Raw genomic sequence first — 22,575 nt, 5'->3', positions numbered from 1 at the left:
TTTCCCTCTGGGAACACGTCCCCATGCACTAGAACAGCATTTGTTTTGTCCACCACTGCATCATGCTGTGACTCACCATCATGCCAACATCACTTGATACAGAAGATCTCAGCATTTTTTTCCTGAGCTTTCTCAGGATATGTTTACCGCTAAGTCTATCCAGATGCCTTTCAGCAAGGTTCTCAGGACAGGACATGGCAGAGGACAATGGTTCCCTGAATTTACTGTGGGCATCAGGGAGCAATACAGCTTACACTGATGGTCCACAGCAAGGAACTTTACTGAGACTTGGCAAAATTGGCTCAACAGTTCCCAGAAGATAAGGACTGCCTCCAGTCCTGCTTGCTGCTCTCTCTGCCAGATCTCTCAGAGTTCCCAGCTTACAGATTTCTATTATTAGTTGTCAAGCATATGACCTTGTCTGTTGTACTACTGAAATTCATTCTGTTTCTGGTGCTCCTGCCAAGGTCAAATAAGGCTTCCTCTGTGATAGCCCGGTCCTTCCCTGTACCAGCAATGCCTTCTAGTGTGGAATCACCAGGACATTCCCTCCCTCTCCACAGCTATTGAGTCAGGGTCTCAGGTTGATGTTAGCAAAGGCCAATCCCACGGGAGACCATGGACAGTGGAACAAATAACATTCTTCTAGACTTTGATAGGTGATCTTGCTGCTCCCTCCCTGCCCCTTACAGCTGCTCTGCCTCACTTGATCCTCTCCAGCCTCATTGTTCCTTATGTGGCACGTCTCAACGCTTTACTGAAACGCAGAGATGAGACCTTTGAAATGTCTTTTGCCTTCCAGGAAAACAATCATCTGAAAGAAAGACGTTGGCTCGGCCTGGTGTTATCCAGCACTGATAAACTCATATTGCCTGGCTCCCTTTTCCCCTAACTGCTTGGTAATAATTACACTTTCCTTGAAGATCTCCTCTAAAGTGCTACAAACATTGCCGAGGTCACGCTTAAAAGTCTGAGACTGACAAACTTATTTCTCATCCTTCTCTAATCCTAGCTGCTGAATTTCCCCTTTTGCAGCCTGCATGGTATCACCACGGTGAGCAGAGTCGAAAAAAGCCCTTTGCTCTGTGTGTGTGTTTCCACACTCAGCTCTCCCAGGGCCAGAAAGCACCTGGGCACAGCACTGTGAGTGCACTAATCAGCTTGAGCTGCTTATTCTTTCCCCAAGGATGATATTTCTGTCCTTATCAATAACTTGGGCACTGAATCTTCTTTGGTATTCGCTCAGACTATGGACTCCTTGATCCTAACTTTGTTCTTATTGACCAGAAGTGGCCCTACTTCTTTATTTTTTTTTAATTCCCCAAATAGCTGAAGAATATGCTGTTTGTTTTAACCTCCTTTGCAAGGTCTAGCTCAGCTTAATATGTAAGCAATCCTCACTTTATCCCTGCAACTGTGACCTCTCAGGGAGGGGAGGGCAGGGCAGGGCAGGGCAGGGCAGGGCAGGGCTAGGCAAGGCAGCCTTCTTTGCTATCTTGCAGAGCCAGCTTAAGCAGCTGCTTGTCTTCACAGACAGATGGAGGGCAAGACAATCAGGATCCTCGCAGAAATGGGCGCTTCACGCTGTCCCCAAAATCTCAACTGCCCCCCTCCACAGTCCAGACTTTGCACTGCTGCCTGTGAAAGCAGTGCCACAAGTCAGCAGCAGAACACCCTCCACACACTGGGCAGCAGAGTGTAGAGGTGCCATCTAACCAGAATTATCTGTCATCCTGTGATTGGGGTTTCTGTGTCCCAGTGAGAGGAAGAGAAGAAAAAGGTCTTGTGAAGGGAAAGCCTTCACATTCCAAAGCCTTATGACAGGGAGATTTGTGCCTTAGGTGGTAGCTGGGGCAGGAGAAAAAGAATTCAGGATGAGTTTGGTGGCTAAAAGAATGTGTCTTTGGAGGAGGCTGGAGCTGTACTCAGACCTGCTGAGTTTCTGTGGTTCTCACCCTGCAAAACTTGGCTGCTTCCGCCTTGGCTGAATTCAAGCTAAACCATCACACAAGACATCTCCTGTAACCTCTTCTGCTGTGACATTTACCACCTTCATCCTCACATCCACAGGCTGCTCATGAGACCCTTTCCAGCATCTTCTCGGGTGGCTTTGCTCCTCTGCTGACCCGTAGGTGCTAATAGAGCTCAGGACATCAGTTATACCTGTGCTGAGGCCACAGAGCACAGCACCTTACCCCGTGCACTGTGGGTTAAAGACACGGGGCACCGGGGGGATAGGTGTGAGCAGGGTAATAGGTGGTGTCAGGGGTGGCAGGGCCACTCGCTTGGCAGCCGGTGGGTCTTCACACAGCTTCAAATGGAAGTCCTGCACCACCCATGACCCCTGCACTTTGTCGGTCCCCCTAAAACACCCAGTGCTTGCTGACAGCCCCTGCACACTGGGTCAAGCCCCGTGGCCACAGGGGGACAGGTGTATCCTGTACCCACCCGGAGAACAGCCCAGGCAGGAGGAAGTGCAGCTCGCTCCGTGGTTCTGAGTGTCTGTGCACACACCCAGGGAGCCCAGGGGTCTCACAGCACACTGCAGAGCAGCTGTTTATGTACGCAGATATGCACGTGCACGCACAAATCACCTCACACATCGTTCATCCACGCGCCCAACCCGCTCCCACCAGCACCCCTGGGTGGGGCTGCTGATGCTGGGTAGGCAAGGAGTTAATGGAAGAGAGGCTGGGAAGAAAATTAAAAGCAAAAAAAAACAAAGTTGAAAGCCCAGCACACAATTCTTCTCCTATCACATCTGTGAATCCTGGAGCGCAAGAGTAATTGTCTGCAATGAGTCAGACCAAAAGGCACAAGGTAATGGTTGCCATGGCAACCCCCGCACTGCTCTAATTCGGCTCGGAATTAAAATGATATCAAATAATTCGCAAGCAGAGGCAACATGGCAAAGGCGCTGGGTGCCAATCTGAAAATTCCAGCTATATGCAAGGCTCTCCTGAGTCAGTGTCAAGGGCTCTTCTCGCTTCGAGAGTGACAGCCACGGCAATCAGAGCAGCTGTGGAGGCGGCGGTGGTGGATAACCTTAGGTGAGAAGATCCCTGCTCTGCGCAGGCAAGAACGGGGTCCTGGGCTGGAGCTCCAGCCTGGAACAGGCTCCAGGGCTGAGGATATCCCGGGACAGACGCCTCACCAGACCCCACACGGGAAAACTCACTGCTCACACATTTTTGTTGGGGTCCCAGTGAGAAAACTCCCCGACATGCTGGTGAGGGCAGGGCCTGGGCACAGGAACCTTCCCACAGGGTGTGTGCTGGGTGAAGCGCTGCCTGCACGGGCTGAGGAAGGCAGGGCTCGCTCCCCTAGAGCTTCTTCCCTGGCAAATGGTGCAGCGTGCAGAGTCAGGCACCCAACAGAGACGACAAAGAAATATTTACTCTACAGAATTGGCCATTGTCTTTGGTTTTTCCCCAGACAAGGACTCATCCCAAGGCAATAGACAATATCTGCACACAGCATGGTCCCTGTGCTGAAGATGTTACAGCCTATGCAGACAGCACAAACACCATGGAAGAAAAGGAAATCGCTAAGGTCTAGCCAGGGTGAGCAGAATGCTATGAAAGATGCCTCACACGGATATTTTTAGCATTCCTTTGAGGTCAAAATAGACTTATTTGTCCCTCTTGTCCCCAGCTACTGTCTATGCATGGAGACATCTATCTGGAGCTCTGCAGGCAGATGTTGCTCTCTCTCCTGTTCACTGACCCAGCTGGAGGATAACCGGCTCTGAAAAGGGAACCATGTGGCCCCAGCACTGATGCCAAACCCTGACAAAAGGCAAAGTTTGTAAGACCAGAGCCAGAGCAAAAGAACGCAACCACCTTGCCTTAGTCTGGCTCATGGAACAGCTTGTGTGTGCTCCAGAAACACCCCAAAAAGCGGCCTGGGTGCTTACAGGTGTCCCCCAAGGCTCAGTGTGTAAGCAGAAGGTGGCAGGCAGGCAGATGGGGGATGAAGAGAGCAAGGGACACTGGTTTTGGCACACTGACGTGTCATGGGGACACTGTGACATCGCAGCAGTGGCTCAGCCCTTTGGCCAGCCAAGTGTGGACCCACTGGTAACAGCCTCCAGAGAGATGTCCTGGGAGCTGGGGAAGGCACAGCTGCTGGCAGCACTAAAACCAGCAGCATTTCTGCCTCACGAGTGGCCCCAACACTTTCCATGACCCATTTCCAGGGCACGGCCCCTCCAGACGTCCCTGATTTTCTCCATGGAACCGATGTGTGAGAAACTCCGCGGGCTTTGGGGATTGCCAGAAGGGGCTGGCGTCAGCCAGAGACCAGACATAGCAGGTGATGGGCTGAAAACGAGCTATCTTCCTTCTTTTTATCCATCCATAAAGGCACCTGGTGATGCCTCAGGGACTCACAGAAGTCTGCACTGAGGCAACTTTGGCACGACCTTTGGCAGGAGAAGAGGGACAGCATTCCTTCTGAATACTGCAGCTGATTCGGGAGATCAGCTACCCTCATATTTTATATGGGTATCTTAATGCTGCTTTCTGAACCAGCCTAGTGAAATAATTTTAATTCTCCAGTTTATATGCAGCCATTTCCATGGAAAAGGTGCTTATGCTATTAGAGCTTATTTCTGTCCATTTTAACAGCTCCTCCTGATGCTACTGTCACTTTCCAGAGAGAAGGTTTTATGAAATGTTTTATCCATCCAAACAACGAAACTGCAGGAATATGGAATTGTGTGCAGATTAGCTTGAAAAGATGCCACAGCAACAGTCCTGCTGAAAAAGCCACCTGTACCTCCTGTTCCTGCTTGCTGGTAGCAGACAGCAGGTGGCCAAAATTGGAGACCAGGGAAGAGATGGAGAGACATCAAGCTGGCCAGGGATTGCTTTTCAAATGAAGAGCTTCCATCAGACTGACAGAGGCTGGATTTTAACCAGAGGTAAAATGGCAAAACTACTCCCCAACTCCTACTTTTCAGACTGATTGATTTCAAATTCTTTTGGGAAAAAAATATTAAAAAAAAAAAAAATCTGCTCCTGCTGTGAGCACAGAGCTTTTCTGAAAATACTGGTCTTGATAACTCAGTGTCCCCAAGCTCTTTCTTTAAAACAGAGACAATATTCCTCTTCTCTGCCCCTGCTCTGAGCTTGCCTAGGGCTCTCCCCAAGTACATCTGCATGAATTGCTGGTGCCAGGGGATAACAATTTCACTGTGGTCCAATAACTGCTGGTAAGAACAGCTACCTCCAATATCAACAGAGGAGAGAGGCGCTGTATAAAATAAACCCGTGTCTCCCAAGTGCCCACTTGGACCATTTTTCTTGGGCGCCATTATTTTTCTTGGGCACCACTGTCTGTTTGCCAGCCCTGCCGCACGACAGCCGTGGCAGGGAACCTAACCCCACCTGTCCCTGCTGGGACTGGCAGCCAGCTGACAGCCCCAGAACATGAACAGCCAGAAGGTCAGGCACCGAAAGAGACGTCATCCACAGCCCAAAGCGACAGCTGAACTCCTGCACAGATTCCAGCGGTTTCACTGCGGCTTTAAATCACTAAAAGCTTCTGTCAGCAGCTCCATGTGATTTGTGCCTTGCAGCCTGAGGACCAGAAGCCCCAGGCTACTGACTCACGGGAGGGAGCAAACGACAGTGCTATCTGGGGCAGGACATGGCTTGGGGAGGATGCCATCGCCATGCCTTATTTCTCATTTCCAACGCAGTTAGCATGCGTGAAAGGTACTGGACTGACATCCCAGGAGAACAGCTGCCTTCGAATTAATTATAATTAATCATCCAGGCATTACTTAATGCTTGCGTAGTGCTTTGAAGTGCCAAAGCACGGTACAGCAGGTAGATATATAGTCAAGCCAGGGTTGCCTGTGTGGCTCCCCTCCAAGGAGACCACACCAACTCAGCTTACACAAGTGGACCCGTCCTCCAAGAAATCTGTGTGTACCCTGAACCCCTGTGCACCCCTCCCGGGCCATGGGGGAAGGAGAGGGATGGATGAAAAGGGGTGAGGATAGGGCAGGGCAAAGGACACTTCTTTTTCGTCCTGACTTTGGCCACCTCTCCACCTGAAGCATGGAGTAAAATCTCTAATGGAATGAGGAGCAGCTTGGACTCCCCTCAAACCCACTCTGGGATTTCCCACTGAGCAAACACAGACTGAAATGGGAGGGAGGAGGCCCTTGTGCTTCCCCCTCCATCCCTTCTCTCAGCCCTCCAGACTGCAGCTCTCTAATCCCATCTGACTGCTCCCTCAGTCCCTGACAGCAGCCAGGCCTGTGTCATCTTCCTGGACACTCGATTTTACCAGTTTGCCTTACTCTGCCCTGGCTGGGGACTGCCATTCATCTGCCAGAAGAAAAGGGGCCCAACGCTCCCTGTCACTGGCATTGTCCCCACGGGGGGCTCTGGGGGTGCTCCCTCCCCATGAGCACGGCTGTAAATCCTGGAGCTTAATTTTTCACTGCATGCATAGTGAACATTTCAAAGCGCTTACAAATCCCCTCAAGCACCATCAAGTCAAACAAGTGACGGTAATGATCGGTGGCAGAATGACAGGCCAGTTCATACCACTTGTTCTTTTATAGGGGCACTCAAAAAGGGTCTGTTGTTCCCCTTTTACAGAACTGTGGCTGCATTTATTCAGAAACTACAAGCCTACCCAGATATTTGGCTTTCTGGGAACCAGTGCTGGGTACCAAACTTCTGGTAGTATCATAACTAAATCACCATGGTATCAATCCTAGTAAGGGCTGATGCCATCAGAACAACAGGAACAACAATCTGCATCCCGTTCTGCTCTGACTGCCCTTTGTGTGCCTCCCTCCCTTTCCTTCACCCGTCTCCTGTACCCAGGATGGTGTGGCAGCTCTGCCCAGCATCATTTCTGCTGCAGCCCTGCAACAGTTCCCTGGAATCAGGACCTAGCCATTCAGGATAATTATATTACTGCAAGGGGAAATGAAGTGAGGTCTACACCCTCACTCTCTAAGCTGACACCCTCAAGAAAAAATAATATTTCAGTTGGTAGTGTGACCACTAGTTACTGTCCTTTTTTTTAGAATGGCCACTAGTATGAAAGATTCAGGTTATGAACCTTGTCACTACTGGAAACAAAGCAAATGGTAATAGAGCACTTTTCCCCCTCCCTGAACCCCCTCAAACACGGTGTAAACTGACACCCAAGCCAGCACATGGAACCTGCCTCAGCAAACCTTTGCACTCCTGCTGAAGTCAGTGGAGGCTACAGCTGGGGACATGAAGAGCTTTGGGTGACAGTGTTTGCCCTGAGGCCATGATTTATCCCACCCATCCCATGGATGGGCTGTTTTCAACAAGGAGTAAGAAACCAGGAATGAAGAACACCCACCATGTGTAAGAGCAGCAGAAGATGCCTGTGGTCAGGTCACCTAATGCACCTGCTAGGGACAGGGACCACGGTACCTTTAAGGAACAAAAGCAATTGCAAATCCATTTCTGTGTCTCAGCTTCTGTGGTTGCCAGTGAGAAAACTGGTTCTGCATCATTTTCAGAAATGACAGATTTTTCACCTTATTGTTACTGTTTTAACATGATTTGTTTCCCCATCCCCTGCTGTTTCCTCTACCCTCTGCAAAGGATCCTGCCCCTTCACAGCATGTCCACACTGACAGTATTCAGCAAAACTGCGTGGGTGGAAATCTCCACAGGGGTTGTGGAAAGTGCTGCTGACAGAAGAGAAATGGCTCTGTCAGAGCCAGATCCTCCTGCCACTTGTTCTTGCTCCAGTGTTTCCACAGAGAAGTTTCCTTTCTTGAATTTAAGCCGAGTGCCAGATTGTCCTGGTTTCAGCTAGGGTAGAGTTAATCTCTTCTCAGTGGCTGTTAGAGTGCTGTGTTTTGAATTCATAATGAGAATGTTTTGGTTTTTTGCTAAGTGTTTATCCTGAGTCGAGGGCTTTTTTCCCCTTGTCTCATGCTCTGCCAGTGAGGAGGTGAACAAAGGAAACTGGGAGGGACCACGGCTTGGACAGGTGACCTGAACTGACCAAAGGGACATTCCACAGCACAGAACATCATGCCCAGTATAGAAACTGGGGGGAGTTACCCAGAAGAGGGCCCAGTCTGGGTTTGGGAAGAGAGCTCTGGCATGGGTCAGTGGGTGGTGAGCAATTGTATCTTGCATTGCTTGTTTTTTTCTTTTTATTATTATTTTTATCATCATCCTCATCATTTACCATTATCACTGTATTTTACCCAATTTTCAATTACTAAACTGTTCTTATCTCAAACAGCAAGTTTTACTTTGATTCTCCTCCCCAGTCCATCAGGGTGGAGGGGTGAGAGGGAGGTTGGGTGAGCAACTTAATTTCCAGCTGGGCTTGAGCCACACCACAGATGAACTGCTCGTGTGCCTCTGCGCTAATCCACAAGTCAGGAAAGGGAAGGAAAAAGATAATGAAAAACAAACTTCTTTTTTTAAAAAAATATTCTTTTCTCCTCTCAAATGAATGCTTAGAAAAATGCTTCAGTGCTGTTCAGAGGTCCTTGGTGTGGTTTCAATGCTCTTTTGTTTTCTGCTGGGTATAACAATGTCAGCTGGTATCAGTTTTGGGAGCAGTTTCTATCATCCAAGCACCTATTAATGTGAACTTTGCTGAAATCATCTCTGTTCACAGGCGTCTCTGGGCAGGCTTCATAATAATATTCTGGCTTTGGGCATAAGGTGAAATGTTCTATCTCATAACACTTCCTCCAGCTTATATGTGCTTTCTCAACGCCCAGGTGATAATTAAAGAGTATCACTGTCAGCTAGAACTTACTGAAACCCTGGAAATCAAGGAATGCTTCATCAGGTGAAGTTAAATTGCTGTAGTTTTACTGAGTAGTAGTATTGAAGAACATTCCCTGTCTCCTACCCAGCCTAGATATCTGCTGCATGGCCTTCTCTCTACAGGGTGGTAATGAAGTCGTTGTTGGGTGTCCCTTCTATCAGTCACTCTTTCCACCATGCAAGGCTCCATTTGCAGCAGCCATTCTTTCCCAAGAAGCTCTGCATCACGGCATATAATCATTCCATGACCTGCTCCATCAGCCTCTTCCTTTAGTCACTGTTTCCAGCTCTAAAACAATTCCCATGGAGCTGCATCTTCTCATACCCCAGTACTCCTGTGCTGAGTGGTTAAGTGGGATATGGTGCCAGGGTTACTGATAATGCTGGTTTGTTTTTTTAAATGGTGTTTAGCTCCAGAGTTTGATGTACTTCCATAAAGCCTGAAGCAATTAGTACAGAAAATGGTAGATCTTCAAAAGCTTTGGGGTTCTTTTTTGGAAATAATGTGCTGCATGAATTTTCTAAAAGAAGATGCAGCCTAGTGAAGGTCTGCCAAGAGAAATTTAAAGCTCAGATACAACAGTGAGTTTGGCAATCTATAGGTCTGAGCTGGAGTTCTAGCAACGTGCCCATTCCACCAGCAGAAGTTATTTTTCATTTGAGATAACAATGGAGACACATAACCATGATGCCGTTCCGAAGCCAAAAGCATTTTCTGCAAAGTTTTAAATCTGCACGGACTTCCCAACCTGCTCCTGCTCCAGAGAAAGAGTCTCAATCCACAAATTCCCCAGCACTGGAGAGGGGAAGCTTCCATGCAAAGAGCCCATTTCCCTTTCAGAAAGCCTGTCAGCCATTCAATACCTGTTCCATTATTCTCTGTTTAGCCTAGTTCTCAATACCACAAGCTATTGTGGCTCCTGTCACTTCCCTTGAATGACAAGCTAACAGCTCTCAGCTCCCACACTCATTGCAAGACGCAGCCATTTCATTCAAGAGAAAAAGAGAAACCAGAATGTCCTACCTGCAGCAATTCCCATCTTCCCATCCACAGACACAGACACAGCCGTGCTCACTGTCACCACTTTTGGCAGGCCACCCCCCTCTGTCAAGACACAAATACAGCAGCCTCGGTTAGCTTACCCCCAGAGAGGAATAAAATGCAGCAGGAGCAGCTTGCCCACACATTTTCCCATCCAGGACAGTGTGCACATATGCCTCAACTCTGAAACACCCCAGAATTTCGAGGGCTGAGTCTTTCAAGACACAAAAGCAGCCCAATGGGCTATGAGCAGATTTTATCTTTCTCTTCTCTACGGCTTATGATGAAAGTGGCATCCTCAGCACAGAGGAAGTGTCCAAATCTGGATAGGGGTGAAGGGTTTGAGCAGCCTGGTCTCAGAAGACATCCCTGCCCATGGCAAGGGGTGTGGAACTAAGTGACCTTTAAGGTCCCTTTCAGCCCAAAACGTTCCATGATTCTGGGATAAAATGTAAAGGATTGGCCTCCTCGATTCCGGGCACGTAGTGCTTCTCTCAGGCCAGAGAGCTGCTCTGCTCAGTGCACCATCTAAACTCCGTGGTCAGAGGAGAAGCAGGACAGGTAATTCTGACAATGCCTGCACAGCAAAGGCCTGGCTTATGCCTAACTCAAGCCAGGCCAGCACTACAGACTGCAGGCACAGCACTTCAGAGTGCACTCCACTTCAGAAACAAACTCTTCTGGGACTTTGTTGCCTAAACTCCCTTGCCCCAGGGTCTCCCAATTATCCCCAAGCTGCTTTAAGCATCCTGTAGGTCCTGTGGCACATCTCCCAGCTCTGTGCAGATCTCTGGGCTCCCACAGGGCTTTTAAAATCACATGGCTGGATAGGCTCAAGCAACTGAACGCCATCTCTCTTTGTCAGTGCAGTTGCTTCAGCCTGCAATTGTCCATGTGGCAGATTCCATGTCTGTATTTTTTTTTTTTTTTTAAAGTGATTGGATTAGCTCCAGCTGGGACACCTCTTTGGGAACTGCTAGGGGACAGCTTGAGGGCCAGTCTGATCTGTGCAGTCTGAACCTGGTTCCCTCCTTGCATGCTCTATATGGAAATCCCTTGCTTAAACAGATGGGTCAGGGGTTTTTTCCTTCCCCACAACTCCAGCATTTGTTACTGCTTTCCACGTCTGCCTTCATCATTCTAGGTGCGTCCAGAGCACAGTTCAGTGCCTACCACAGTTTAGCCTGGAGGCTCTCATTATTTTGTTTTTTTGTGTTTTGATCGAAGCCAGATTAACCTGCTCGAGTGTGTCAAAAGCAGTAAAAGCTTTGTGAAATAAATACACAGCTCACACGCCTCGAGCATGGTCCTGCCTTTATATGGTGAACCTCAAATGTCTTGAAGTTTGAGGATGGGACAAAGAAGCAAAATACACTTAGGGTCTCTAGAAAATCCCACCCAACACATGAAAAATCTGGGTTAAAAGAACAGTACTACTTGACACGCAGAGGCTTCCCTGCTGTCCTTTTATTTCTGAGATTTCTGGATACTGGAAGCGGGTGCTGGGCATAAATGATTCTGATGACCTGCAATCATTTCCTGCTGGTTTCCTCCCCAGCAGAGAGCTCTTGGGGGTTTCCCTTCTTAGATGATTAGAAGCCCATCTGCCATGAAAACCTCCTGTCACAGCAGGGGACTTGTGGAAAACATGAAAGGGGATTTGAGCATCTGACAGAATTTAATAAGAATCTGGGTGGCCTATTTTTGGCTTAAATGTGGAGCATCCCTGCTCCATCAGATGTCAAGGAAGGGCCTGGACTCTGCTTTACAGTGCACCACTGTCTCAGAAGCACTGGGCATTATTTCCTGACCCTTTCCAGGCATTTTGTGTGACCCCATGGATCACAGCCTCTCAGAGCCCAGCTGCTCACCCCTAAAGACTAATAATCTCCATTACAGTTTAGGGCACAAGGTCTCGAGGGCCAAGTGCTACTTCTTACAAGGTGCCTGCAGGGTTTCCAGGTGAGTGGAGTTCTGGACTTGATTGAAGCTGCTGACCCATGGCCGTGTAAAACAAAGAACAGTGCCAGCTACTTGTCTTCTGTCCTTATCCAAAGCCAGCTGTGACTTCTAAGAGAGCCACAGCAAGCCACAGCCCCAGTGTTTAGCCAGCAGTGGCTACTGTGGCCTGGAAGCCCACAGGGTTCCTAGGCTGCCCTAGGAAGTCCCACAGGGTGTCACTGCCTGCTTTTCCAACCCACGCTCCGTTCCAAAGAGCAGATGCCATGGCTTGCAGGGCAGCAAAATGTCCCCCCTGCCATCTCTGCCCCTCTCTCCACACTTGCCTTTTAAAGTGACAGGTAAGGGTGTTGGGGAGGGAGAGGCTTTTGCAGGTTTTGAGTATTTTCTCTTTCCACTCCTCTCCCTTTACATCCTGGTTCATCTCCTGCCTCACAGGCTGGTTTTCTTCTCTTTGCTACTTGCTTTCCCACCCACCAGACTCCCACCACTGTGCCACAAAAAGCTTTGACAGCTACAGTGCTGAGCTCTGTGACAGAGGGAGAGAGCTAGGGGCCAGGGAGGCGCACAGAGGGGATTTCTGCTTTCTGTGGAGGAGTCTCACACGAATATTTTGTTTTGCTTGTTTGTTTTTAGGCTCTTCTGCTCTCTTCCAGCCTTTGAGAAGGTCCTGGCTGGCCCTGCATACTCACAGGAACCAACAACCCTAAGCAAGAGATGTTGAAAAGCCACTGCTTGCTTTCCTCTGGTGTTTGAACTTCTTTGCTGAGCAGGAGATGCCATATCCTGGCACTAAGATTAGAAGGATGCAGGACACCAATGCTATGGAAAAGCCTTCCCCTCCACCCTTTTCCTCCACCATCTTCCACAACAAACCCATCCTTTCCTGTGATGGAAAGTGGTGATGGAAAAAATGACACCCTCTGAACGTGGACTTCCTGACTGTTTGCTGCTCCCTCACCAGTGCCAGCTGTGACTGTCATCCAGCAGGGCTGATGTTCCCTCCCAAGCCCGGCCAGCCCTATGTGTCTCATCCCTTCTGTTATGCCTTTCCTGTTCCCTTCTCATGTTTCGTACGTATTCCAACCCCACATGTACCTTGTGTTCCCCCATGACCTCAACCTTTCCATCTACCCTCCATCTCCATCTCCATTTCCATCTCCATTTCCATTTCCATCTCCACCCTTCTCCTCCTCTGTAGCCCTGCACTCCTCATTCCTGACTCGCAGCTCCATCTTTCAGCTGTGATCACTATGCTGGCCATGAGCTCTCTGCCCCTCACTGCTGCCAAGGTAACGCCAGGCGGGCAGGTCTCAGCACTTCCCACCAAGCAACGACAGAGAGACCGGGATGGGCGCGGTGTGCGACGCGAGGCGTGAAAAGCTTTATTCTCTTTGCTTGCTCTGCGTTCAGGCTGGGGTTACCTGACTCATCCTCCGAGACAATGCTGTAGATGAAGCTGCCGGGGGGATGCTCGGCCGCCCTGCGGTACCACAGAGGGAAGTGATCCATGGTGAAGATGCTCTCCTTGTCCTTCGGCGTCAGGAACTTCCTGCGCGGGAGACAGCGCGTTGTTGGCGGCGCGGAGGAGCGGCAGCGCTCCTCGGGGCGGCGCAGCGGGACAGCTGCGGCCGGGCGCGGCGCCCGCGCCTCACCCCCCGGGGCCTTGCCACGGCCGAGGGCAGGCGGTGTGGCGCTGTCCGCCGCTGTGCCCTCTGTCCCCCCTGCCCCCCGCTGTCCCCGGTATCCCCGTTATCCCCGCTGTCCCCGGTATCCCCGCTGTCCCCGGTATCCCCGCTGTCCCCTCGGGGCAGGGCCAGGCCCTCGCTCGCTCCTCAGGGGAGGCCGCGCCCGCCGCGTCCCCCGCGCCCGCCGCCAGGTGCCGCTGTTGGCCCGGCCCAGGCCCCGGGCGGGCTCTGAGGGGCGGGCAGGGACCCGGGCAGGAACCGGGCAGGAACCGGGCAGGGAACCGGGCAGGGGATCCGGGCAGGGAACGGGCAGGGAACCGGGCGGAGAACCGGGCAGGAACCGGGCAGGGAACCGGGCAGGGGATCCGGGCAGGGACCCGGGCGGAGAACCGGGCGGAGAACCGGGCAGGGACCGGGCAGGGACCCGGGCGGAGAACCGGGCAGGGACCCGGGCGGAGAACCGGGCGGAGAACCGGGCAGGGACCGGGCAGGGACCCGGGCAGGGACCCGGGCGGAGAACCGGGCAGGGAACCGGGCAGGGACCGGGCAGGGACCGGGCAGGGACCGGGCAGGGACCCGGGCGGAGAACCGGGCAGGGAACCGGGCAGGAACCGGGCAGGAACCGGGCAGGGAACCGGGCAGGGAACCGGGCAGGAACCGGGCAGGGACCGGGCAGGGAACCGGGCAGGGAACCGGGCAGGAACCGGGCAGGACCCGGGCAGGAACCGGGCAGGGACCCGGGCGGAGAACCGGGCAGGGAACCGGGCAGGAACCGGGCAGGGACCGGGCAGGGAACCGGGCAGGGAACCGGGCAGGAACCGGGCAGGGAACCGGGCGGAGAACCGGGCAGGGAACCGGGCAGGGAACCGGGCAGGGGATCCGGGCAGGAACCGGGTGGAGAACCGGGCAGGGAAACATGACAGGGAACTGGGAAACATGACAGGGAACCGGGCAGGGCAGCGGGGAACCGGGAAACACGACAGAGAACCGGGTAGGGAACCGGGCAGGGCGGCTGGGAACCGGGAAACATGACAAGGAACCGGGCAGTGTGGAAAGGAGCCGGGCAGGGAGGCAGGGAGTTGGGCAACACGGAAAGGTTACCAGGCCGCGTGGAAGGGAACCGGACAGGGTTAGTGGGCAGCATGGAAGCATGGTTATCCAGGCAGGGCAACAGGGAACCGGGCAGGGCAGCAGGGTTACGGGGCAGCGTGGAAGCGTTACCAGGCAGGGCGGCAGGGAACCAGGCAACAAGGAATGGTTACCGGGCAGCGTGGAAGGGAACCGGGCAGGGCAGCAGGGGTACCGGGCAGCGTGGAAGGGAACCGGGCAGGGCAGCAGGGTTACCGGGCAGCGTGGCAGAGTTACCGGGCAGCGTGGCAGGGTTGCCGGGCAGCATAGAAGGGAACCGGGCAGCATGGCAGGGTTACTGGGAATGACACCCTGCGAGCAGCGGGCACAGTGCTGGGGCGCAGGGGGAGCAGCGGGCACAGCGCTGGGGTGCAGGGGGAGCAGGTGGGCGAGGGAAGCTCAGGTGCGGCTGGCTTGTGGCTGTTCCTTGCTGCAGGGTATGGGGAGCAGGGGAGGAAAGCGGTTAGGCGGTCTCCTACAAAAACAAACCACCCGCCCCAAATGAAAGGTTATGCAACTGTGTGTAAATCCTCATCCCCTCAGGAGATGCTCAGAGCAGACACCTCATAGCAACCTTCCTGTGTCTGAAGAGGGGCTACTGGGAGGCTGGAGAGGACTCTGTTAGGAACTGTAGTGACAGGGCAAGGAGAAATGGGTACAGACTGAAAGAGGGGAAATTTAGGTAAGATAGTGGGAAGAAATCTTTTACTGTGAGGCTGCTGAGAAACTGGAACAGGTAGCTGAAGGAGGTTGTGGATGCCCCAACCCTGGCAGTGTTCAAGGCCAGGTTGCGTAAGACCTTAAGCAACTTAGTCTAGTGGGAGGTGTCCCTCCCCAAGGCAGAGTGGGTCGGGAACAGATGGTCTCTAAGGCCCATTCCAACCCCTTGACAATTTTGATGATTCTGTGATTCCTTGAGAGGCAGGAACTGAAGTGCTTGTGCAAAAAGGTGCTTTTGAAGGCTAGAGAATGTGTCCCGGGAGCATGGCAAGACAGGCAGCAGGTCCTCAGGAGAGACCTCATGAAAATTAGGTCATTTGCTTCCCTGGAGGGTCATACAGCTTGCCTGGCAAATCCCTTTGTTTTCAAGCTCTTGCTTTGCTGTATACTTTGACGTAATGATAATTCCTCATGTACAATTCCTTCCTTTGAGGGGATTCCAGCAGCTCCTCCTGTGGGATATATGGGGGTCTGTCTGCAGTGTGGTGACTGTGACTGTTTAAGGCATTGGTGAGCAGTGGGGAATCAGGAATCATCACGTTAGCCTCCTGCAGCACACGGCATTTCTCCCTCGTTGCCAGAGACTGAATTGTTCAGACTGCTTCAAACGCACAAAGAGTGTCACCTTTCAGGCACAGCAGAGCTTGAGTGCAGGACTCATGTTTGGGGAACTTGGGGACAGTGAAACTGCTGCCAAGAAGCTAATGGCCACCACCACATGGTCCCTTTCTGTTCCATCTGCTGGTGTGCCTCTGTGACCCGTCCTTTCCTACAGCAGCCTGCCTATCCAAAATGCAACAGAATGCAAACTACCCTTTCCACGTCAAAACCCTTCAGTGCACACACAGTTGTGCCTCGAGGGAGAGGGCAAGGGAGCGAATATGGGATGTGACAGATGTCAGTCACATCGCTTAACGCCTCACTGCGGTGTGGGCAGCGTGAGAGGCAGAACAGCGTAAAGCTGGAAGGGGAACTGAGACAGAAAGATCAAACACGGCCAAGCAGGAATGTCACTGGGGCGTTGAAGTGCAGAGCCTTTGCACTGCAGAAGGGTCCTGGGGATGTGTAGTAACCGTGGGCATTTTCTGCGTCAGGGAATGGTTGAAAGGTTTCATTCAAATGAATGCACTTTGGGACAGGATTCTAAGAAAAACTCAAAAGGACCAGAGGAAGACAAAGGCCCCCTACCCTGATTCTGCGAATCAGCATTAATGCCATCGAGGTGTTGCTTCTTTCCATTCTGTCTCCCCAAAAGCAATCATCCCTTAATGCAATTTAGGGACTTACTTGTTGGAAATCTTCTCAGAGCCCACATACAGGGCACTCCTCATGAGCCCAGCCCGAGTGCCCAGAAACGCCATCTCAACACCTGCCTCGGTGTCCCTGTGGACAGAAACACACAGTTGTCAGAAGAGCAGCCACGATCCCTGCCCCAGGGTGAGGGCTTTACAAACTTGGAGCCACATCTGGAGACCTGGTCCCAAGTTCATTTTGCAATATAACCCATTTACAGCAGGAGTGATTCTGGCTCCTCCCTGCTAATGGCAACAGGTTGTTACTGGCTGACAACCGGCAGGTTTAGGACTTGTGCTCAGATTTAAACCTTCGAAGTCTGCTTATTTCAGTCTCTTTTAAGGAGGCCATAAGCTCCTCTGCCCCTGCTAGCTCTGCTCCAGGCCACTCTCATGAGGCTGAAGTGCAGGAGAGGAGCTGCAGAAGGAGAATGGCTGGATCAGGGATGCAGAGAATGGCCAGGGTAGCAGAATGTGGTGTGTTGGTGTAGCTATTTAAAGCTGTGGTGATAATTGGGTGTCCTAGCAGGATTGTCACTGGCTCAGCTCCTGTTAGTGTAGGGATACAAGGAACTGAAAGGGGAACAGGAGTCCAGTGGCCATGTTTATCTGTAAGCAGCACTTTGTCTGCTGAAAGAAGATGTGTGTGACAGGATACAAGACACCACAAGCAACAGGTGCCTCACTGGATAATAAAATACAAAGTTGTTTACTGAAGCCAGCCTGTCCAGTATCTTCCTGAGGTTCAATCTGGAGGTACCACCACTAGAGACAAACCAAACTCCTTTTCTCCACTAGAAAAACCCTCACCAAACTAAAGACTCTCCCAAGGAGGCCCAGCTTACTGGAGTTCACTCCTGAGAGACACTTTTCAAGTTATTGAGCTATTTCTGTCAGGTTTTTGAGCTATTTGTTCAGTTTCTTGTATGCTGTGCAAAAGTTTGTGACTATTTGAGGCCCTGCATAAACCCACAGCATCTGGAGATGCATCTTCAGTGGTGTTCTATCCATGTTTATGTCTCCTACACTTACAAGGACATGTTGAGGGCTAGTGTTGTCCAGTAGGCCTCCATGGGGGCAGTGACCACTGCATCGAACAGCACTTCCTGGACCAACTCCTCGTCACCTAGGGAGAAAAAGGAAGAACAAACATCAGGAGAGAAAGACATGTTTCTCCCTAGATGTTTTGGAGAGTCCCTTGATAAGGAGCGTCGCCTGTCCAGGACAGTGGATCAATGTGGCACAAAAAAGAGGCTTCCCCTAACACCCGGGGTGGTGGAAAACACAGGAGCAGATGCTACAGCCAAGATCACAGAATTACAGAATCAATGAGGCTGGGAAAGACTGAGATCACCAAGTCCAACCTATGACCCAACACCATCACATCAACCAAACCATGGCACTGAGTGCCACATCCAGTCTTTCCTTAAACACACCTCCAGGGACGGTGACTCCACCACCTCCCTGGGCAGCTTTTCCAAGAACTGATCACCCTTTGCTGTGAAGAATTTCTTCCTAATGTCCAAAATCATCAGACCAGTTGCCCTGCAAGCTCTGTGGAAGGGTGGTGTCCAAACAAGTGTGGGCAAGTGAGAGGCTTTCAATTGAAGATATTAACTGGACCATCACTTGAGTCTTTCATTGAACAGACTGTCCACAGCCTTTGCCTCAAACCCCTGCCTTGACCTTTCTTGTGGGTGTTCTGTAGAGAGGATACCAGCCAACACCTTCCTCTCAAGCCTCTTCCTTCAAAACCACTAGAGACTTTTTTTACGGCCTCTACTCCATCCCTCTGCTCACTAGGTTCTCTGTTAGCCCTCCCTCCTTCCCGTGAGTTACAAAACATTTTCCTGTCCTGGTTTTCACCAGATGCTCAAGCCAGCCCAGGTTACCGGTCTAATCCACTTTGGACTGGAGCTAAGAAGTGATTAGGAGAGTTCAAGGTATCATCATGTGCTAAATGACGTGCCCCAGAACCCCACTTCTTTGACCTGCTTTGTTTCTGTGCTAATCTATGAGAAGATGGTGACAATCATGTTGCAGAAATGCCTCTTTCAGTGCTGTTCTAGGTGGAGCCACCCCACCATTTCAGTGTTTCTGGCTCTGAAACTTTCTGGATTGATGTTCCAGGTGTCCTTTAAGGTTTTAGCTCAAGTTCTCACAAATTTCTTTGTCACAGATCTCAGGACCATTCTCTCCATAGGTGTTGTTATTCAAGCCTCAAAATCAGAGCCCACCATGAGAACTTTCCCTCTTCAGGCCTCCCATGTCTAGGATTATTCATGTGTTCAAATCATATTTGCTTTTCCTCTACAGCACTTCCAAGCCTGCATATTTCTCCAAGTCAGCTCTCCTGAAACTTTCCTCCTCCCTGGCCTCTTCAACTCATACATCTCCTTTTTCCAGCCTACTCCAAGGACAGCCAGGAGGGCTCTGCTCACATTATGCAAGAGAGGAAGGATTACTGGATTGCAGTTGATTTTACTTTAAGGAGATTCCCATCCTTGTGCCAAAGATTTGTGCCTTTGAGGTGCAGCGTTACGTGCAAAAGCTTGTACTTGGCACAACTAAGGGGGCTGCAGGACACCCTAAAACCGAATTGCTGTAAGGAATTCCTGTGCACAGCTGTCCATCTCTGCCCCCTGAAAGAGATCCCACTCTTCAGTGGTGCTGTATCAGCTGCAGGAGAATGGGACCTGGTGCAAGGGACCAGCAGCAGGGAGAGCAGGAAAGATAATCATCCTGTAATCATGTTTTTCTCCTGGATCCATTACCTGTTGTGCTTGGAGAACAAAATTAACAATACTCGTTCTGAAAGAACCCATCTCTCCAGAGGATGCCGTGAGCCCTTGGAGGGTGATGCCTGGTGTCCCTGGCAAACTGAGCTGTCCCAGCAGTTTTCCTGGCTTCTCCTGCCATTGCCCCCTCTAGGCCAGTCAGTCAGTCTGTCCTAAACCTGCTCTGCAGCCCCTGCCAAGCTCCATTCAAGCCTTCCACTTTCCAGTATTTCCTGTGCTGAGACCTCCAATAAGGCTGAGTTGTGTGTCAGCTTTGAAATGGGAAAAAAATCCTCTGACGGAGACAAGGAGGTGGATCCTCAGCTCATTTCCACTTGTGAATTAATCTGGGCTTGAGTTCAGTCCTGCCTATGTAAGCAAGTGCCCCAGGGGCTCAGCCTGACACCAACGGGTTTGTCACAGTCCCCTCTCCCCTGTGAGGGGCACAGGAAAACCCCAGCAGGGCCCTTTCAGTGCCTGGCACTCACATTCCAGGTCAGGCTCCTCTCCAGTGAGGAAACGGATCACAGCCTCCAGCTGGCTGAGCTTCCGGTGGTCAGGATCAATGTCGGTGATGCAGTAAATCCTGGTGGGAAGGGGAGAAGAAACCCAAGAGGGCAAAGAGAAACCACAGTCAGACAAATGCTCCCGGTCGATAATAACTGCAAAAAGAAAGTCAGCAAGAAACCTTGGTCTGCCCGGTGTTCACCATTGCTGTGTGTTGTGCCCGCTCTAGATCTAACAGTGGGGCTGTAAGACAAACCCTGCCACTAAACCAAACACCAATTAACCTGACCACTGTGCTCAGCAGGGTCACTGTGCTCTCCAGCGTAAGCTCACAATGCAACAGAGCTGTTCCAAATCCTGCCAGCACTTTCCTGTGTCATGGTGTGTGAGATGTCTACCTGTGCCTGTACAGACAACAACAGTGTGATGGAGAGACCCGAAAAGCAGAGGGTCGTGTGCAATGTGAGACCAGACTGGGAGCAGAAAAAATGAGGGACAGAGGAACAAAGTGTGAGATGAGGAATGATCGTGCTGTGTGATACGGTGACATCAGAAGCTGGGGGGGGGGCACGACTGCAGGAGCCTCAGGACACAGCTTGGGGAGAAGTGGGAGAATGTATTAGAAATGCTCTGTGCTATAAAGGAAACCAGTCTTCTAATCCTGCTTCCAATTTTGACCGCTCCGCTGTCAGGATGAGGGAGAGGAAGGGGTTATAAGAGAGAATTAAAACTCATAAAGGGGCTGAAAGGAGTGATTTATGAGAAAAGTCTAAGAGAAATGAATGTAAAGTGTGGTAAGCTGACACCTGAAGTCAGGAGGAGAAGAAGGAGAAGTCGCTGTCTGTGTCTCAAATGCGCTGCTTGTGAAACTTGACAGCGTAATGAGAGGTGAGAAGGGGTGCAGGGCTGCTTGAATATAGTTATTTTGGCTTTGATACAGCCTGGGTTCATGTGACTGAGTGGGACTGAATGTTGGGTTCATGAAAACCCCAAACCTCACAGCAATAAATGGAAAGTGCCGTGCTTCACCCTGTTTCATATCCAAACCAAGCAAAACCCTAAGTTCTGTTTGCAATTGAAACAGGGGTCATAAATCACCTCCGTGTTCACCAGAAGTTAGGTCTAGGCTCAGTTCAGAAGGATGCCAACCAAAAATAAACTAGGATTTAAAAAAGCATTTCAATCTCTCACCAAGCTTGCAACAAAATTCCCTGACAGGTCTGACATAGTGTAGGTTTTGTAAGACAATTCTGAGCAACACGAGGAGGAACAAAGTAAGTCTGAGCACAGAGACTGAGGATAAATCTCAGCTGTTTCTTAGGAGAGGAATGTGCCTGGTCTTGGTGGGGTCTCCCAAAGGGAGAGGTGAAACACAATTGCCTGGAGACAGTCAGGTCTTCGCAGGTACAGCACTGCTTTTCCCCCAGGCCACAGAGGGTGGTGAACTCAAACCAGATTGCCCAAACACCGTGACAAAGTCCTGTGTCACTGACGGGATTTCCTCCACTTACCACTCGTTTGCTAAAGACAGGTCTGGCTGGAGCAGGTCATGCAAACCTGAAAGCAGACAGTACACGGAGCGTTCAGTGAGGATGCAGACAGGCACATACAGGCTCTGGAGGAGGAGTGGTGACACTCAGAGTAGCTCCCTTGCCCCTTTCAGATCAACCTACCTTCTTCCACTGAAGTGTTCCCCAGCAGAATGTACTCCCCGTGCCCCCTGGACAGCACGACACCCAGGCTGCAGGCAAGAGGGAAAGCAGAGGGCTGGTCAGCAAGGAAAGGCGTCATTCCCTGCAGTTACAGCCCTTAAAGACATTAACTCCCTCCACAGCTATTAAAGAAAAGAACATCATCAGAAGAGGATTACGTGAGATCCGATTTCAGCACGGGGGGCCGAGGAACCTGTCTGTGGAGCTATGGGGCATTGCTGGCGACAGGTTTTTTGGCCAACATTGTAGGTTCAGGTCAACGATAACATTTCTCAAATCTCTGCCAGTTTCAAACCATTTTGTCTGGGGGAATAAAACCAACACCCCCTTCCTCTCCCACAGACACAATTTGCTTAGTTTGTTATTTGTTGTTTTGTAATTTTCAGGGTATAACAATGTTGGGGGTTTTTTTAAAGCTACACACCAGAACCATATACCACATCCAGCAGAAATGAAAATCTAAGCTGTCTCATTTCTCTGAAATGAAACAACGTGCTTTGCCTAAGGTATAGCTTTTGGACTCTGAATTGCAGGTAAATCATAATATTCCTTTTGAATTGACCCCAAATAATATTTTAGTGGAAGTAGGAACAAAGAAGTCAGTTATTCCTACTGCTCTACTCATGACTTGTAGCAAGATTTATGAAGAGAAGGGACTGATCTGCTGTCCCTGGTCAGAGTTCTGACACACTGTATTGGTGCCACGAGTCCTTGCTCACCTGAAGGGTGTGCCAGTGATGTCCGTGAAGAAATAATCATTGGTGAGGAAGAGAACTCGTTTCTGAAATAAGAGAATGAATAAGTGACCATCTGACAGAGCAAGGGCACAGTGGTGATGGGGACCTGGGATAATGTCCCCAAGGCCGAGCAAAACCAACACCTCACACCCTGCCAGGCTGGCTGGAGGCTGGGATGAATGTGCAGCATTCAGCATATCCAGCACCTC

General features: G+C 50.9%; 1 protein-coding gene across 1 annotated transcript in view; it reads right to left on the bottom strand.

The window, feature by feature from the left end:
• CACNA2D4 (calcium voltage-gated channel auxiliary subunit alpha2delta 4) overlaps positions 1-22,575 on the bottom strand; it is a 124,276-nt gene that overhangs the window by 55,026 nt on the left and 46,675 nt on the right. Inside the window, exons 20-27 of the mRNA XM_058420138.1 lie at positions 22,349-22,410; positions 21,591-21,658; positions 21,429-21,474; positions 19,899-19,996; positions 17,666-17,759; positions 16,629-16,724; positions 13,230-13,357; positions 9,829-9,909 (exon numbers count right to left, since the gene is read on the bottom strand). Of these exons, the coding sequence (XP_058276121.1) occupies positions 9,829-9,909; positions 13,230-13,357; positions 16,629-16,724; positions 17,666-17,759; positions 19,899-19,996; positions 21,429-21,474; positions 21,591-21,658; positions 22,349-22,410 (673 nt within the window). The remainder of the gene's footprint in view (positions 1-9,828; positions 9,910-13,229; positions 13,358-16,628; positions 16,725-17,665; positions 17,760-19,898; positions 19,997-21,428; positions 21,475-21,590; positions 21,659-22,348; positions 22,411-22,575) is intronic.

The sequence above is a fragment of the Hirundo rustica genome, chromosome 4 (genome assembly GCF_015227805.2).
Source record: "Hirundo rustica isolate bHirRus1 chromosome 4, bHirRus1.pri.v3, whole genome shotgun sequence".
Classification (NCBI taxonomy): domain Eukaryota; kingdom Metazoa; phylum Chordata; class Aves; order Passeriformes; family Hirundinidae; genus Hirundo; species Hirundo rustica.
The sequence above is the reverse complement of the archived record's forward strand: the minus strand, read 5'-3'. Positions and strand labels throughout refer to the sequence as shown.